At 35.5% G+C, this 19,827-nt stretch overlaps 1 protein-coding gene and 1 pseudogene across 8 annotated transcripts in view; one reads left to right on the top strand and one right to left on the bottom strand.

Annotated features, from left to right (window-relative positions):
• The window catches only part of CCDC150 (coiled-coil domain containing 150), a 101,052-nt gene that overhangs the window by 60,155 nt on the left and 21,070 nt on the right, over positions 1 to 19,827 (bottom strand). For all 8 annotated transcript variants that reach the window (XR_006713075.1, XM_045480594.1, XM_045480591.1 and 5 more), the window contains 7 exons: positions 19,464 to 19,593; positions 16,811 to 16,854; positions 15,149 to 15,241; positions 11,455 to 11,562; positions 6,469 to 6,593; positions 6,049 to 6,226; positions 5,431 to 5,499 (listed from right to left, as the gene is read on the bottom strand). Coding sequence is in view for 7 of the 8 variants with exons in the window: in XM_045480594.1 (XP_045336550.1) it covers positions 5,431 to 5,499; positions 6,049 to 6,226; positions 6,469 to 6,593; positions 11,455 to 11,562; positions 15,149 to 15,241; positions 16,811 to 16,854; positions 19,464 to 19,593 (747 nt within the window). In the remaining variant the exon portion in view is untranslated. The remainder of the gene's footprint in view (positions 1 to 5,430; positions 5,500 to 6,048; positions 6,227 to 6,468; positions 6,594 to 11,454; positions 11,563 to 15,148; positions 15,242 to 16,810; positions 16,855 to 19,463; positions 19,594 to 19,827) is intronic.
• Positions 7,899 to 8,542, top strand: LOC123599263 (annotated as a pseudogene).

Genomic DNA, 19,827 nt, shown 5'->3' with positions numbered 1-19,827 from the left:
ATTGAATCAATAATAATAATTAAAAACAAATAAAACAAAAAATTCCCCACAAAGAAAAACCTAGAACCAGATGGCTTCTGGTGAATTCTATAAAACATTTAAAGATGAATTAGCACCAATGCCTCAAAAACTCTTCCCAAAAATAGAAGGGGTGGGAACACTTACCAAATCATTTTAAGAGACCAGTATTGCCTTGATACTAAACCCAAAGTCATCACAAGAAAACTAGAGAACAATATCCCTTATTTATAACAATTCAAAAATCCTCACCAAGCAAGCCAAATGAAACAACATAAAAGGATTATACATCATGAGCAAGTAAAATTCATCCCCCAAATGAAAACTTGGTTCAACATTTGAAATCACCCAATGTAATATACCATAGTAATAAAGGACAAAATCTACAAGATTATCTTGATAGACATAGAATATGCAATTGACAAAATTCAACATACTTTCATGATAAAAACTCTCCAAACCAGGAATAGAAGGAAATTTCCTCATCCTGATAAAGGGTGTTTAGAAAAAGCCCACAGCTAACATCATACTTCATGGTGACAGACTGAAAGCTTTCCCAAGATGAGGAACAAGACAAGGATGTCTGTCTGCTCTCACCATTTCTATTCAGTGTTGTATTGGAGATTCTATCCAAGGCAATTACACAAGGGGGAAAAAAAAGAAGAAAGAAAGAAAGAAAAGACAGGAAAATGTGAAAGGGAGAAATAAAACTCTCTCTATTTGCAGATGACACATTCTTATATAGAAAAAATATATTGATTGCAATACTCCCTTAATTGAGATACAGATTCAATACAAACTCTATCAAAATTTCAGCTGCCCTTTTTTTGCAGAAAATTAAAAGCTGATCCTAAAACTCATATAGAAATATAAGTATCCAGAATTGTCACAATAATCTTAACAACAACAACAACAACAAAAAGGCTCTTGCATCTTGATTTCAAAACTTACTACAAAACTACAGTAATCAACACTGTGTGGTATGGGCATAAGGAAAGACACAGAAACCAGTGGAACAGAATTGAAAGTCCAGAAATAAATTCATCCATCTATGGTAAATTGGGTTTTGACTAAGGAGCCAACACTATTCAAGAGAAAGATCAGCTCTGCAACAAATAGTGCTGGGACAATTAGATATCCACAGATAAAATAATGAAGTTGAACCTCTACCTCAACCCATATATAAAATTAACTCAAAATGGATCAAAGACCTAAATGTAATATGAAAAACTGTAAAATTCTTAGAATAAAAAAATGTTAATCTTTGTGATCTTGGATTAGGCAACAGTTTCCCAGTTTCTTTGATTTTGTAACATCAAAGCACAGACAACCAAAAAAATAAGTAAGTAAACTGAATGTCAAAAAATCTAAAAATTTAAAAACAGAACCCATAGTGGGTGCCTGAGTGGCTCAGTCAGCTGAACATCCAACTCTTGATTCTGGCTCAGGTTATGATCCCAGGGTCATGGGATTGGGCCCTGCGTCAGGCTCCGGGCTGAGCATGGAGCGTGCTTAAGATTCTCTTTCTTTCCCTCCCTCCCTCCCTCCCTCCCTCTCTCTCTTTCTCTCTCTCTCTGTCCCTCTGCCCTTCTCCCCTGCTTGCGCTCTTTCTTAAAAAAATAAAAAATAAAAAACACAGATTTGCAAATCACAAATCTGATAAGGAGCTACCATCCAGAATGTATAAAGAACTCCTACAACTGAACAATTAAAAAACAACCCAGTTTACAATGGGCAACTGATCTAAATAGACATTTCTTCAAAGAAGATATACAAATGGCCAATAAGCACATAAAAAGAGGCTCAACATCTTTAGTTGTTAGTCATTAGGGAAATGCAAATCAAAACCACAACAAGGTACCACTTTCACAACTACTAGGATGGCTATTATTAAAAAACAAAAAAATAAAAAAGTTGGTAAGGATGTGGAGAAATTGGAATCTTTGTACATTGCTGGTGGGAATGTAAAATAGTTTGGCACTGTGGACAACAGTCTGGTGGTTCCTCAGAAACTTAAAATTACCATACGGCCCAGCAAGTCCATTCCTTGGTATGTATCTCAAATACATGCACAACACATATGTACATTTATAGCAGCACTAATCACAACAGCTCAAAGGTGCAAACAATGCAAATGTCTATCAACAGATGAACAGATGAACAAAACAAATTGTGGTATGTGTATATATATATATCATACACACACACTGTGAATATTACTCAACTGTAAAAGGGAGTAAAAGGGTATGGATTACTGAAATGTACAAAAACATGAATTAACCTCAAAAATATTACTCTAAGAAGCCAGACACAAAAGATCACTTATCGTATGATTACATTTACATGAAATATCCAGATAGGCAGATCCATACTGACAGAATGCAGATTGGTCGTTGTCAGGGGTGAGAAGAAAGAGGGAATTGGAAATGATTACCTACTGGGTATGGGGTTTCCTTCTGGGTGATGAAAATGTTTTGGAACTAGACAGAGGTGGTGGTTACATAACACTGCAAATATATATAAAGCTACTGAATTGTTCCCTTTAAAGTGTTTGATTTTTTATTATGTGAATTTCAGCTCAATTAAAAAACACAGTGAGATACTTCATACCCACTTGGATGGGTATATTAATTTTTTAAAAAGCAGACAATAACAAACATAGGTGAAAATGTGAAGATACATGAATCTTCATACACTGCTGGTGAGATTGCAAAATGGTGCAGCCACTTTGTAAAACACTTTGGTAGTTTCTCAAAATGATAGTTATCATATGACCCAGTTTTACTCCTAAAGATATGCTTACACACACAAAAATTGTATGCAAATGTTCACTGCATTATTCTTCACAGCCAGAAATTGGGAACAACCAAATCTCTATCAACTGATGAATGGCTGAGTCAAGTTTGGTGCAGTCACACAATATAATATTATTCCGTCATTAAAAGGAATGAAATATTGACATTTGCTACTATTTTAAGGATATACCTTGAAAACATCATACCTAGTAAAGAGGCAAGACCCAAAAGGCCACATACTATTTTATGTTATTTATATGAAATGGGAGAATAAACACATTCATAGAGACAGAAAGTAGAATAGTTGCCAGGGGTTGGGGGTAGGGCAGAATGGAGAGTGAATGCTAATGGGTACCAGGTTTTGTTTTGGTGATAAAAAGGTTCTAGAATTAGATAGTGATGATGTTTGCACAGACTTGTGAATATACTAAGAAATCACTCAATTGTATATTTTAAGAAGGTGAATTTATCATATACTAATTATCTCAATAATACAAAGGGCTAGAACAATCAATCCATCTGAAAATAAAATGAACCTTAAACTATTGTTGTATGATATCCAAAAATTAACTAGAAATGGGTCATAGCCCTGTTCTAAAACCCAAAACTATAAATGTCTAGAGAGCAAAAAAGAAAATCTTTGTGATCTTAGGTTAGGCAAAAACTTCTTACATATGATCCAAAATTAAAAGTATGACACAAAAAATATGACCCAAAAATTTAAAAATTCATAAGTTGGATTTCATCAAAATGTAAAACTTCTGTTCTTTCAAAGAGCACGAAAAAATAAGGCATAAAGTGGAAGAAAAATATGTAAAGCACATATAAGATTTGTACATATACAAAGAATAAGAATTTTTTTTTTTTAACGTTTATTTATTTTTGAGACAGAGACAGAGCATGAACGGGGGAGGGTCAGAGAGAGGGAGACACAGAATCTGAAACAGGCTCCAGGTTCTGAGCTGTCAGCACAGAGCCCGACGCGGGGCTCGAACTCATGGACCGTGAGATCATGACCTGAGCTGAAGTCGGCCACTTAACCGACTGAGCCACCCAGGCGCCCCAAGAATAAGAATTTTTTACATAAGAATCATACAAGACTGTTTTACAATCTCTAGAAAAAAACAACAGTAAGAAAATAATAAGAAAAACTGAATTAAAAATGGTTAAAAGATTTGAAGAGACACTTCAAGTTGTGGATGACAAGCAGAGGAAAAGATGCTCAATATTATTAATCACTAGAGAAATGCAAATTACAGCCACAATAATACACCCCCCATGCCAGTCAGAATGGCTAAAACTAAAAGGACAAACAATACCAAGAGCTGGTGAGAAGGCAGAGAAAATGATGGGAAGGCAAGATAGTACAGATTCTTTGGAAAACAGTCAAATGGTTTATTATTATGTCAAACATATATTTACCATAGGATCTAAAATTCCAAATTCTGTTAAGTAGCCAAGAGAAATAAAAATACATGTTCATATTTGAATATTTATACAGACATTATTCATAACTGCCAAAATTTACCATCTCAAATGTCCTTCAAATGGGTAAAGAAATTGTGGTATATCCATATAATGGAATACAAACAACTGATACATATGACAGCATGGATGAACTTCAGATACCTTATGCTAAATAAAAGAAGCCAGACTTAAAATGCTGCATGTTGTATGATTCCATTTATGATATTCTGGGAAAGGCATAACCACAGGAACAGAAAAGCAGATCCATGGTTGTCAAGGGATGGAAGTGGAAGAAGAGGTTGATTACAAAGAGGCACGAGGGGCCTCCCTGAGGTGATAGAAGTGTTCTGTATTTTCATTGTGATGATAGTTATATAATTGTATGTGTTTGTCAAAACTCACAGAACTGTACACTAAAAAAAAAGTGAATTTCACTACGCATATTATAACTTAATAGGTCTGACTTTAGAAAAACATAGCTTTACAATGAATACACATTTGAAAAATATCTAATTAGGCAAAAAAAAAAAAAAAAAAAGAAAAAAGAAAAGGACCCTGTATAAGCATGATCACTTGGCCTAATATAATTTCTCTAATGAACAAATATCTTTTAGCCCCATGAACTTACATTTAGGTTATGCTCAAATGAAATCAGACAAGCAAAATTATGCTATGTTTTTGTTTTATTTTAATAAGAATTATATTGTGTCTCTGGCCATTCTAGCTTTTTAAAACCCAGAAAAGAGTATCTCACAGATGAAGTGACAGGTGCTAATAGGTACTTAGGAAGCCCAATTGGCTTTAGGAAACAAAAAACCCAGCTCTGTCAGCAATTATCTCTTTGCCTCCCACAGGACCATCAACTCACTCTCAAGGGACTTCCTGGCTAAAATACTCAGTAACACTAGGGCCAGAGGTGGTCATGACTCACTGGCAAACACCAGATCTCAACAAGTGCTCCCTGGAAGCAGCCTTGTGCCACAGTGCCTGGAGTGCTGAGTCGCATCCAGCCCAGGGGCTTCTTTGTCCTTCCACATCTTGGTATTCAACAAAATAACCCATCTCCTCAGTAAGATAAGCTGATACAGGAGGCAGAGGTACAGAAGGAAATAAAATACAGTGAAATGTCAACAAATAAAATGTGGAGTACCTTGTTTTTAGCTAATTCCTTTTCCAAATTGCATTTTTCTTGAGCTATTTCTTTCTCTGTTTTATTAACCTGCCCAAGGAGGGGAAAAAAAGAAATGGGTCAATTTTAAAGCAGGTGACAGTCTCTATAGCAGACACACCCTGCGTGTTAATTAATACCTACACTGCAGAGATAGAACATCCTCTCAGAAAAGGGGCCACTCAGGGAGTCTCTGAGGCAGAGCAGACTTCACAAATAGCCCTGAAATTAGAAAGACACGTCTGCATGTCAGACTCTGATGGTACCTTCCTAAATAGGAAGACAGGGCTGTTCCCCCTTAACCTCCATTGTCCACTCCTTCAGGGGAAATCAATTTTTTAAATCTGACCCCTTCACTAACATGAGGATGTGTGAACTATGAATTGACATTCACTAATGCTGTATAAGGGCATGCTATTTGGCACAGACTACTCCACATGCTAAAAAACATAGATCAGCTACCTAAAGATTTCTTTAATGGGCAACTCAGACAAACTGCATCTGAGTGGCCTGTATTTCTTTTCTTATCTTGCACTGAAAATAGTTTTAGAACAAGATCACCACCCCAACCAGGAGGTAATATAAATCTGCTTCTTCTACCTCTTCCTGAAGTCTTTCTTTCTCCTCTAGAAGGGATTTCTTCTCTTGCATCGATGCTTCCAATTCACCTCGCAATCTTGCAATAGTTGATTCCAGCAGCTCTTTCTGCAAGGCTGCCCTGTTCTCAGCATCCTGTGCTTTCTGGATACACTGATTATGCTCAAGGATTAAATGGTCCCTGTAGGAAGAGAACAAGGAGACATGAGCACTAAATGAGAGTTCTTTAATAGAGTCATTTCTTGGAGAGCATACTGCCTGATAGCAGTTACCAAAATGTTCTAACAGAACTAGTTCCTTGAGGGCAAAGTCTTTACCTTTGTGTTTGGCCCAAGAAATGCAGAATTAAATGTTCTCATTAAAGATAAGAAATACAAAGGCAAGAATAAAAGATACAGAAGAAGTTGTCTATAATTTACTTACAGATGTGCCTGGAGCTGGGTCTTCTGATTCTGAACACTCTGTAGCTCAGTAGTGATATTGGCATGGGCTGCATCCAGCAAGAAGTTTTGTTCTTGAAATGTCTGTGTCATCATTTTCTGCTCTATCTGAATTTTAAAAGTAATATTAAAAGCTGAGATGCCAGAAAGTCATTTGATGGGGTATCATTCAATCATACTGAATTAACTTACAAAAGACAAATTTTTATATAAATAAAACCTTTTTAAAAAAGAACTTAATGCTCAGCTCTCTCTGTCGCCACTCTGACCTGACCACAGTTCTATCATTTTATGGCTCTACCAGCCAAGAGTGAAGATGCATTGTCTACCCAGCCTGCTGCAAAATCTGTAAAACTCAACATGAACATATTTTTAGATAAAAAATTCTATTAAGAATATTTTGGTACTTTAAAATTTCAATATGAAAAATTTCAATTATTTTGAAAAGTAAAATATCAATGCAGATAAAGTGAAAAGATCTCTTCACCTATATCTCCCGCCACCCCAATCAAATAATCCCACTTTCCAGGGACAATCATGTTAATAATTTGGTGTGAATTCTTTGGAAAATATTTAAAATTGCACCCAGATACCGTGATAGCAAAAGTACTATATAGGAATACCTAGGAGATATTATGGGCTCACTTCCAGACCACGACAATAAAGCAAATATTACAATAAAGCTAGTCAAATGATTTTGTTTCCCAATGCATACACAAGTTATGTTTACACCATACTGTAGTCTATTAAGTGTGCAGTAGCATTATGTCTTAAAAAACAATGTACATAATTTAAAAACACTTTATTGCTAAAAAAATGTTAACCATCATCTGAGCTCTGTGTGAGGCTGAAATCCATTTTTCCAAATTCCTGTGAATGTTGATGCTTTGGCCTCTTTCCACAAATCACAAATGTTTTTAAAGGAATCTAGAATGGTGAATCCTTTCCAGAGGTTTTCAATTTCCTTTGCCCAGATCCATCAGAGTAATCACTATCTACGGCAGCTATAGCCTTATGAAATAGATTTCTTAAATAATAAGACTTGAAAATTAAAATTATTGCTTGGTTCATGAATTGCAGAATAGACGTTGTGTAAGCAGGCATGAAAACACTGATCTCGTCCAACTCCATTGGAGTTCTTGGGTGACCAAGTGCATTGTCAGTGAGCAGTAATATTTTGAAAAGAATCTTTTTTCTGAGCCACAACAATGGGCTTAAAATATTCAGTAAATTGGAGCACCTGGGTGACTCAATTAGTTAAGTGTCTGACTCTTAATTTTGGCTCAATTTTGGCTCACAGATGTGAAATTAAGCCCCCTGCCCTTGGGCTCTGTGCTGGGCATTGGAGCCTGCTTAAGATTCTCTTTCTCCCTCTTTTCCTGTCCTGCTCACACACATGCACACTCTAAAACATAAATAAATAAAATAAATAAAATTAAATAAAAATAAAAATATTCAGTAATCATGTTGTAATCAGATGTCATCCAGGCTTTCTTGTTCCATCTGTAGAACACAGGCAGAGTCGATTTAGCATAATTCTTAACGGTCCTAGGATTTTTCGGAATGGTCAACAAGCACTGGCTTCAACTTAGAGTCACTCATTGCATTAGCCCCAAACAAGAGTCAGCTTGGCTCTTTCTCTTCAACAAGGTGGCTGAGCAACAAATGCAGAGATGCAGATTTTTGTGAAGACCCTGACTCTCACTCTGACCCTTTAGAATGGGTCCAGAGACATCATTTGGAATGTCAATGTCAAAATCCAAGACAAGGAGAGCATCCCCTGTAACCAGCAGTGTCTGATTTTTGCAGACCAACAGCTAGAGGATGGCTGCACTCTCTGACACTATAATATTCAGAAAGAGTTCACCCTGCTCTTGGTGCTTTGTCTGTAGGCTACGGCATTGAGCCTTCTTTCCCTCTTCTAGCTCGTTCAGAAATACAACTGTGACAAAATGATCTGCTTTAAGGGTTATGCTCACCTGCACCCCTGAGCAGTCAACTGCTGCAAGAAATGCGGCCACACCAACAACCTGTGACCCAAGGGGAAGGTCAAATAAGGCCCCTCCCTTAGCTCTTCCTTTGCCTGCAGGGCAGACTCCTGCCTGAGTCCTATGGCCCTGGAGCTTCCATAAAGTTTCCTTTACACTGAGTGGGGGTAAAAAAGGGGAGTCAGGCTGTGTTTTGAAGCCAGGCATTGACTTCTCCTTTCTAGCTACGGAAGTCCTAAATGGCATCTTCCAATGGCATGTTTTGTCTACATTGAAAATCTGTCATTTAGTGTGGCCACATTCATTAATCATCTTCTAGATCTCATAGAGAACTTGCTGCAGCTTCTATGTTAGCACTTGCTTCCACTTTCATGTTATGGAGATGGCTTCTTGCCTTAAATCTCATGAACCAACTTCTCTTAGCTTCCAACTTTTCTTCTGCAGCCTCCCCACCTCTCTCAGCCTTCATAGAATTGAAGAGAGTTACTAGTGCCTTGCTCTGGATTAGGCTTTGGTTTAAGGAAGTGTTGTAAATGGTTTGATCTTCTATCCAGACCACTAAAACTTTGTCCATACCAGCAATAAGGCTGTTTCACTTTCTTTTTTAATTTTTATTTTTTTAAATTTTATTTAAATCTAAGTCAGTTAACATATAGTGTAAAAATGGTTTCAGGAATAGAATTTAGTAATTCACCATTTACATATAATACCCAGTGCTCATCCCAACAAGTGCCCTCCTTAATGTCCACTACCCATTTAGCCCATACCCCCACTCAACAGCCCTCCAGCGACCCTCAGTTTGTTCTCCATATTTAAGAGTCTCTTACGGTTTGCCTTCTTCTCTGTTTTTACCACTTTCTATCATTCATGTGTTCACTGTAGTACTTTTAATTTCCTTCAAGAACTTTTCCTTTGCATTCACAAGTTGGCTAAATGTTTGGTACCCAGAGGCCTACCTTTTGGCCTTTCTTGGCTTCTGACATGGCTTTCTCACTAAGCTTAATCATTTCTAGCTTTTGAATTATAGTGAGAGATGTACAACTCTTCCTTTCACATGAACACTTAAGAGACCATTGTAGGATTATTAACTGGCCTAATTTCAATATTGTTGGATCTCAGGAAATAGGAGGTCTGAGAAGAGGGAGAGATATGGGGGAATAGCTGATCAAAGAAGCCAGAACACACACAACATTTATAAAGTTTCCCATTTTATAGCGGCATGGTTTGTGCTGCCCCAAAAGAATTACAATACATCGAAGATCAAATTATCACAGATCACCAGAACAAAAATAATGAAAAAGTCTGAAATGCTGTGAGATTTTCCAAAATATGACACAGAGCACAAAATACGGCACAATATGAGAAAATTGCTACTGAAAAATGGCACTGACAGACTTGCTAGATGCAGGATTACCACAAACCTTCAATTTGTAAAAAATGTGATTACTTGAGAAGCTCAATGAATATATATCTGTAACTGTTTTGCAGAATTTATTTTCTCTGGCTCATCATGTTGGACTTATCAAAACATAACATTTTTACACATATCCCCTCTACCTACAATATACAAAACTTTTGCAAGTATAGTACATATTAATAATTACTTTTGTAAACATATTTTAAAACACTTTTATCTTAACAATATTTGACTGCAAAGCAAACCTTCACACTTTGGAAAATAAAATGTGTAACATTCCAAAGTTTAAAAATGCTTATGACAGGGGCGCCTGGGTGGCGCAGTCGGTTAAGCGTCCGACTTCAGCCAGGTCACGATCTCACGGTCCGTGAGTTCGAGCCCCGCGTCAGGCTCTGGGCTGATGGCTCAGAGCCTGGAGCCTGTTTCCGATTCTGTGTCTCCCTCTCTCTCTGCCCCTCCCCCGTTCATGCTCTGTCTCTCTCTGTCCCAAAAATAAATAAAACGTTGAAAAAAAAATTAAAAAAAAAAATGCTTATGACAGTGTTACTTGCATATGTCACATTAATTATTCTACTAAATTGTTAGTCCACAAAAGTAGAGATTTTTGTCTTGTTCACCACTATAATCCCATCTAGACCTAGCATCATACCTGCACTGAATAAACACTAAGTGCTTGTTGAATTAATGACAAATATTTATTGAGTATCTTTCTGTGCAGTGGTTAGCACTCTGGGAAATAGCAAAGATATAGAAGACAATGTCCTTGGTTCTAGGAAGCTCACAAAGTTATATAGGAAATGAGCCATACATATAAACTGCTCTAGAATGCACAGAGAGGCAGCATAATGTAACAATTAAAAACACTGACTCTGGAGTGAGACCTAGGTTTCAATCCAGCTCTACCCCTTACTAGCTAGGTGACTTCCATCAAGTTGTACATTTCTCTAAACCTCATTTTCCTTATTTATAAAATGAAGATAATATTCCTTTACATAATGGCTGCTAGAATCAAAGGACATAATATATGTAAAATCCTTAGCACAATGCTTGGTATACAGTAAGTATGCTCCCAAAAGAGTGAGAGCTATTATTACGATGTTTAGTGTCCCAGGAGTAGAAGTTAACAGAAAAATTGATCCCTTCTGGTTAGAATGAGCAAGCTTCCTGATAAAGGTGAGTCTTAAAGAATGAACAGAATTTCAAATAGCTGAAGAAGTAAAGACCATTCTCAGCAGATGGAATATGGCATAAGCAAAATGGGAAAGTACTGGTGTTTAAGGAAAAAGTATTTTAGGGTCAGTCATAGTGTTTTCTATGATTCTATAAACAATAGGACAGGTAATTTTCCTAAAGTAATAGTATTTGAGAAGAAACCATTAAGAAAGTATTGAGTATAAGGCTAAATGACCACTCTTGATTAAAACTGAAAACTGCCAATCAAAAACATTTCTTGGAATTGTTAAAATATTTTATTTATTCAGTTGGTCATGCTTATTTCCTTATCTCTTAGCCAAGGAGTTTTATTGTTGACTCTATCAGAGATGGACTAGTATTAAATGAATACCTGCAGAATGGCTTGATGGTCAGAAATAATTCTGGCATTTTCCATACTAACAGTCTCAAGCATGCTGTGCAGCTCTGAACACCTCCTAGTCAGTTGGTCATTCGAAACCTAAGGTGATATGTACAGCATGTAAGGTCTCTCCAGTAAATAATTTTTTACTTATTAACCATTATTTTTAATGATGGCATAGTATTTCACTCTGTATGTGAACCTAATTTATTTAACCTACCTCCAATTGATATTTCATTAGATAACACTTTCAGTATTTGGAGTCAACACCCCACATAATTCTAAATCAAAAGGAGAAATTTGTTCATCTGGTGGAACAAGTGAAGCATTCAATAGTTTCTTCAGAATTCTGGACATTGGTCAGACACAGCACGATATCTACAGAATGGACTTTACAATGTTGATGCCAAGATTATAGAAATTCATTCCCCAATTTAGATGAGCATTCTGAATTGTTTGGCTAATAACACAAAATGTTTTAAGTTATTTCGCTACCAATTACAGTATTCATAAAAGCAAAATATAGATAATTGTACCATTTCACAAGACAGATCATCCAAACTAAAACAAAATTCTTTTGTACAACAGATCTTTCATACAATTCTGTTGTCTTTTGATATGTAAAATTTGTATTCCTGTGGAAACCATTTATCCTAATTGTCAGTTATTTTTGCAAACTGTATTTGCCACGGATCTTATCTTTTTTTTTTTTTTTTAACACGCTGTGGTTTATCTTTATTTATTTTTTTAATTTTATTTTTAATTTTTTAAAGGATCTTATCTTTTAATGAACAAGTTCTTCAAGGATGGGGACAAATAACTCTATAGGATCAATTAAAAAAAAATTCAAAAAATGGTAACAAAAAAGAAATGAAAACTTATCTGGAAAGCCTAAGTGGTATGTATAGTACACAAGTTAGGAACATGTTCAGGAGCACTTTAAAGTTCTAAGTTATACACCAAGAAATACGGGGGATAAGACAAGAGGTGAATTCTTGAACCTTGAAAAGAACAAGCTAATTTTCTTTGGAGCCAGATTGCTTGAGCTCAAATTATAACTCTGTCACTGATTAGCTATGTTATTAAACCTCTCTGTATATCAACTTCCTTATCTTTAAAATGAGAATAATAAGTTTCTATAGTAGCACTATTGTGAGGATTACAATTTGTTAGTAACATAAGGTGCTTATAATTGTGCCTGGAATGTAGAATGGGTTTGGTAAATGTTAATTACTACTACTACAGCAAAAGTAGGAGTAATAATTTTTATTATTATTTTATAAAAGAACACATTTATTTTGCATTTTCTTTATCATAAAGACAGCACAGCAACATTATGATCCCAACATTGAAGTAACCAAATTGTACTAGCAACAGTTATTTTAAGTGATTAATACTATTTCTTGGCTCTATGAGAAATAACCTGTTTGCCTACACACACACACACACACACACACACACACACACACACACACACACACACATACACACAAATAACATCAGCTAAATTTGGCAATAACCATCCCACAGAAAATAAGTACACATAACTCTACAATCCAGTAAGCATTTATTAGGTTCCTACTGTGCTACTTGTTATAAAAGATGCAAGGAAAGTGTAAGACATTGACCCTGGCACTCAAGTGCTTAGAAGTTCATAGGTCGAGATGAGAACTATATATATTCAATGGGTAAATTATAAAGCAAACAAAGGCAAAGTGTAAATTAGTGCATTATATACCTCATTTACTGATGTATCATAGAGCTTTGGTAATGGGAGATGTAGTTAATGTGATCATGTTTCATAGATGAAATAGATTTCATGAAAATAAAAAATCTGGATGATGGCAATGGTATGAATTTATATAATCAGGATCAACTGTGGTTCTTTGTTTTTAATTGAACAAAATTAAATAACATGTGAAAACCAGAGAAATGCGAACATTTACCTGTGCTTTTTCTGATGGGGAAAAGACAGTTTCCTCAATAAATGGTGTTGGGAAAACTGGATAGGCACATGCAAAAGAATGGGAAACTAGACCATTATTTTGTACCACACATAAAAATTAACTCAAAATGGATCAAAGACTTGAATGTAAGACTTGAAACCAAAAAACTCCTGGAAGTAAACATAGATAAGCTTCTGGATATTGGTCTTGGCAAGATTTTTTGGATCTGACATCAAAAGCAAAAGCAACCAAAGCAAAAATAAACAAGTGGGAGCATATCAAACTAAAAAGCACAACAAAGGAAACCATCAACAAAATGAAAAGGCAACCTATTGAACGGGAGAAGATATTTGCAATCATATATTAATATATCTGATAAGGGGTTAATATCCAAAATATAAAGAAATTATACAACTCAATAGCACCCCCCCAAAAAATCTGATTAAAAAATGGGTCCAAGATCTGAATAGACATTTTTAAAAAATGTTTATTTTGAGAGAAAGAGAGCACGGGAGAGGCAGAGAGAGGGGCACAGAGAGAATCCCAAGCAGGCTCCATTCTGTCAGCACAGAGCCCGATGAGGGGCTTTATCTCACAAACACTGAAATCATGACCTGAGCTGAAACCAAGAGTCGGATGCTTAACCAACTGAGCCACCCAGGCACCCCTGAATAGACATTTTTCAAAGACATACAGAGAGACAACAGGTACACGAAAAGATGTTAACATCACTAATCATCAGGGAAACTCAAATCAAAGCCACAATAAGATATCACTTCACATCTGTTAGAAGGGCTATTACCAAAACGACAAGAAATAACAAGTATTGGAGAGGATGTGGAGAAAAGGAACCCTTGTGCACTGTTGGTGGCAATGTAAATTGATACTACCACTGTGCATTACAGTACCGAATTTTCTTAAAAAATTAAATATCAAACTACCATATGATCCAGCAATTACACTCTGGGTATTTATCTCAAGAAAACAAAAACACTAACTCAAAAAGATATATGAACCCCTATGTTCACTGCAGCCTTATTTACAATAGACAAGATCGGGAAACAACCTAAATGTCCATCGACAGATAAATGGATAAAGAAAATGTGGTATACATATCGATTATTAATTTAGCCACAAAAAAAAGAATTTACTCTTGCTATTTGCAAAAACATGGTGAGACCTTGAATGCATTATACTAAGTGAAATATATCAGCCAGAGAAAGAAAATACCATATAATCTCATTTACAATATATGTGGAATCTTCAAAAAGCAAAACACCAAAAAACAATACCAAGCTCACAGATACAAAGAGGTAAGTGGCTGCCAGAGACAATGGAGAGTAAGAGATGGGAGAGAGGTAATAGAGATCAAAAGGCATAACTTCTAGTTATATAATAAGTGAGTCATAGGGATGTACCGTATAGCATGGTGACTATCGTTAATACTGTACTACATATTTGAAAGTTAAGAGAGTGAATCTTAAAAGTCCTCATCACAAGCAAAAAAATTTTTTGACTACACGTGGTGATGTATGTTAACTAGAATTATCGTGGTGATGATTTTTCAATGTACACAAACACTGAATCATTATGCTGTATACCAGAAATACAATGTTATATGCCAATTATACCTACGGTGTTGGTATGAATTTATATAATTAGGGTTAATCTTGGTTCTTGATTCCTTAATTGAACAAAATTAAATAACTTCTAGAAGTTAGAGATACGATAAGATCTACCTGTGCTTTTTCTGATGTTTCACGAAGGGATAGTATTTCAGTCCTCAAATATGCATTTTCTTCATGTTCCTTGTTGAAAGACATCTGCATATTCTGAGAAAAAACAGTAATCTCTCCTTTTTTACACATAAGAACTATTACATATATCTCTACCAAAATACATGTTCTGTATTTTAGTATGAGTTCAGGTTCTAGTGCTTCCTTCAGCAGCACATATACCAGTGCAAATTCTAATGATCAATATAGACAAGTGTCTTACAAAGAATTTTTAAAAATCTTGGTATCTTCAACTCCCAAACTTCTTTTTAAAGAAATTATAAAAGCTGTTAACAAAATGTTCTCATACTGAGTTTCAAACTAGAAACAATTTGCCTAAAACCATAATGTAAATATTTACTTAGCATCCTTAAGAAAATTCTGCTAAGGTGAATATTTTTCCCTAAGCAGTAAGATCTTGTGATTTTCTTTATTTTCCATTAAAAAAAATTTTTAATATTTTTTTGAGAGAGACAGAGCGTGAGCAGGGGAGGGGCAGAGAGAGAGGGAGACACAGAATCCGAAGTAGGCTCGACTCTGAGCTGTCAGCACAGACCCTGACATGGGTTCTCTGCCCCTCTCCTGCTCGCTCGCTCTCTCTTTCAAAAATAATAAACATTAGAAATGTTTTTCCATTAAAAAAAAACAAATAAAATAAAATAATAAAATAAAATAAAATAAAATAAAATAAAATAAAATAAAATAAAATAAAATAAAATAAAATAAAATATGGGAGAAAGGTGGCAGGGATGGGAGTTGTGGGTTGGGCTTTCCCTAACAGGTAGTAACTGAAATGGGGAAGGATAAGTCCTCCCCCTACAAAGAGAGAATCACTCCATTTTGAGAAGCATGTCAAGATTTAAACATCACATAATACAGGATGAGACAGAACCCAGAAAAAATTACTCCAAACAGGATTAAGATTTATTTAGAAATGAATTAAGATACAAAAGTTACAATATTTCCTGTTTTTCATTTTTTATTGTGGTAAAATATAAATAACAAAATTTACCATTTTAATCATTTTTAAGTGTACAGTTCACTTAAAAATATTTAAGTGTTAAGTTCAGTGGCATTAAGTATATTCACATTGTTGTGCAGCCATCACTATCACTAGTATTTCTTACATTTTATAAAAAACTTTCCTTTTAACAATTAGTTTCCAATAAGCAGAAGATGCAGATAAGTCTATTTTTGCTAATTCATCTTTTTTCAAACCATATTAACCTGCCTGAAATGATTTCTTAATACCCAGTTTGCAACAGGACTGAATATACAACTTATTTATACTGCAACTTTTTTTTAATAAAAATTTTAGGAGAATCAGAAGAACTGTAAACCAGGGGTACTTGGGTGGCTCAGCTGGTTAAGCCTCTGCCTCTCAATTTCCGGCCAGGTCATGATCTCACGGTTTGTCAGGCTCCGTGCTGACAGTGTGGAGCCTGTTTGGGGTTCTCTCTCTCCCTCTCTCTCTGCAACACCCCCCCCCCCCACACACACACAATATAAATAAATTAAAAAACTTTAAAAAAAAAAAAAAGGAACTGTAAACCAACACGAGTAAGGGGATACTCCTTAGTGAAGAGAGGAAAGATCACTTGTGAACTCTACAACCTCAAAACTTACCTTATTTTCTTCAGCCAACTTGGAAATGAGGTCATCTCTAGAAACTAAAAACAAAGAGTCCACATAACTACGATAATAACTTACTACAACTAAACTGAGATCAACACATTACCTTTTCCCTGAGCTTTCCTTTTTTTTTAGTATGTTGTGGAAATGAGGAGAATGCAAGTATTTCTACTATATTTTAATAGAGTGGAAAATAAATAATGAAATTATCAAGAAAATAGTCCACAGTCATGTGCTATAGTAAATGAGGTCATATTTTACTCCATGATGCGTCTGAGGGATTTTAAGCTGGAGAGGCACAGGATCAAAAGCTTTGTGTTAGAATATTCTAACAGAGGCTCCATAAGGAAAAGAGGAGTTTAGTAGCTGTTGTACTACTCAAAGTATAAAACAATGAAAGCTGGCTCTAAGGGATTGGCAATGGAGATGCAGAGGGAAAACACACTCATGAAATAACAAGCAGGGAGAACTGTCAGGACTCAGTGGCTGCCTGGTGGGGTAAAGGCAATAGATAAGTCAAGGAGAGTATCTAGTGTCCACATATCAGCAATGGGGTGGGAGGCAGACTCTTCAACAAAATAGGGAACACAGGGTAAGGGGCAAGTTCAGGGGACAGAATGAGTAAGAATGACTGCAATAGATAAGTATTCACATGTGTTTTGAGATATGTTGAGTTGACAGTAAGATACTATCTGGAGAAGGAAGATGATTTGTGTGGAAAAGAAAGACGTGAAACCACCCAGAGAGAATACAGTGATAATAAAACCAAAGAGAAATAGGAACAGTTTGGCATTATATATTGGTAGCCCAAAGTAAACTTCCCTGAGAGTAATGTTTTGGTTTCATGAACAATTCACAAAGATCAGTTTTGTTTCACTTAAATATTCTAAACCCAGAAAATTACAAAACATCTAACTCACATTTTATGTAGAATATACTCAGAAAAACTATGCTTTTTGAATGAATAAGTCCAGGACTCATTTCAAATAGAGTAAATGCTAATTTAAAATATGTGAAGGATAAAAAGGATACCCATAAGATCTCTTCTAATAATTCCTCGATCAAGTTAAGAATGAAAGGAGAATGTTTATCTTACTTGGAAGAATAATTTAAGCACTTTAATTAGTGGGTGTGTATATAAATGTCTATTGCTAATAAACAATTACATTTTTAAATTCATTACAGCAAATATCCAAAGGCATTCCGTTTACTCATCTAGTTAGTTTAACTATTTGTACCTTATAGTAATCAAATTGCAAGCATGTAAGGAATCTACTATTCAATAAGAAGCACATGGTTGGTACTCAGGCAGGCTTCTTTTCCTCGTGTTACTTTTAATTACTGTTGTATAATTGTTATATTTTAATGGTCTTTCATATGTTCTTTATGAAATTCGAAACTACAGCATTAATCCAATGAGAGATAACATTAAAAAATTACTGACAGAAAGATCTGTGTTTTAGTTCCAGCTATACTATTTGCAGTGGATCCTTGGATACAGATCTTTTTATTCTTCTACAGAATGGAGTATATTTTCTTATCTTCTCACAAGGTTGTAAGGTTCAAATGAGATAATGTGGCAGCACCATAAAATATAATATGTATTTTTGTAGTCCCAGTCACAGGAAGACAAAAAATTATCTTGGGACCTTATCAGTGAGAGCTCCCCAGAGTAATTCACTACTTAACAACTATTAGGAAAAAGAGTACTTTCTGTTAAAAGCAGTAGGTCAAAACATTGAATGATTACTCTTTGCTGTATGCTTTTTATAATTTTCATTTCCCTTTTGGTATTCCCTACCCTCATTACAGCCAGATACAGAAGGCACACTGGCAGGAACACTGCGTTTGGAGTTAGAAGACACAGGTTCAGGCCTCACTTCACCATTTATTCGCTTTAACTTTGGGAAGTATGGATAGTTTTGCATGTTGCATGCGATCATTTATGTGAAAGCCTTAGGTAAACCATGAAGTGTTACTCATGTGGGGCCATGCATCATAATTCTTTGTGGTCTATTTGATACTGTCTGAAAATTGCTTTACAACTATATATTAACAACAGTAAATATGGTAAGGGCTCAGGGGCTGGAAGAACTTTGATTCTGAACAACATGGGACCAAATCTAGACTCATCCATTTCCTAGCTCAATCACCTGTAAGGACTCTGTTAACTCATCTGTAAAATGAGGACTTTAAGTTCTAAGGTAACTTACAACCATCCATTGCTACAAATTCAGGACAATAGACTGGTAACCTGAAAAATGGAGAGTCTGATATGATAAATGGCTAGAATCAGTAGATAAGCAAATATCAAAGGCCTTAATTCCTTATTAATATTCTAGTATCCAATAGTCAATCTAGATTTCTAGAAACCCAATGTTCCTAAGTCCACAAACACTTAAATAGACCTGAAAAAAAAATCTAAATAGAGAATAGTTCACAGTTAAGAGGATCAAATTCTATTTTATTACCAGCACTCTTTTTTTTTCTCCCCATGCCACAGACAGAAAGGAAATCAGCAATTTTTTATATTCAGTCTTGTGGTAAATATCGGTAACGGTCACTTCAAAAATTTGGGATCTTAAGAGTTTTTGCATGAAATCTCAAAAAAACTAACAAATGTAATTTCTAGCACCTATTTTCATACTTAGATTAGACTTGAGCTGTGAGATAGTAGTCTCCAACTCTCTTTTTTTCTGTTGCTCCTGTGCCAGTAGTTCTTGGGTGGTCTGTATATGACTGCGTAGGGCAATGCAGTTTTGCTGCAAAATTTGCACCTGGAATGTAGAAGAAAAACTCCTTTCTTTAAGGTACGAATTTCTACCCAACTACCTTACAGTAAGGAACATTTTCAAATCTTAACATCACTAGAGGGAAAAGTTTCTAGGTCATGGTTAAAGATCCCAACAGGATGCAGTGTTTCACAGGAGGGCCATCCAGCACAACTTTCTATGCACTCTCCCACCACAGCAGTCACCAGTGACAAATGACTGCTGAAAACTTGAAATGTG

This window comes from Leopardus geoffroyi, chromosome C1, assembly GCF_018350155.1.
Source record: "Leopardus geoffroyi isolate Oge1 chromosome C1, O.geoffroyi_Oge1_pat1.0, whole genome shotgun sequence".
NCBI lineage: Eukaryota > Metazoa > Chordata > Mammalia > Carnivora > Felidae > Leopardus > Leopardus geoffroyi.
Note: the sequence above shows the minus strand (reverse complement) of the source record. Positions and strands in the feature narration are given on the sequence as shown.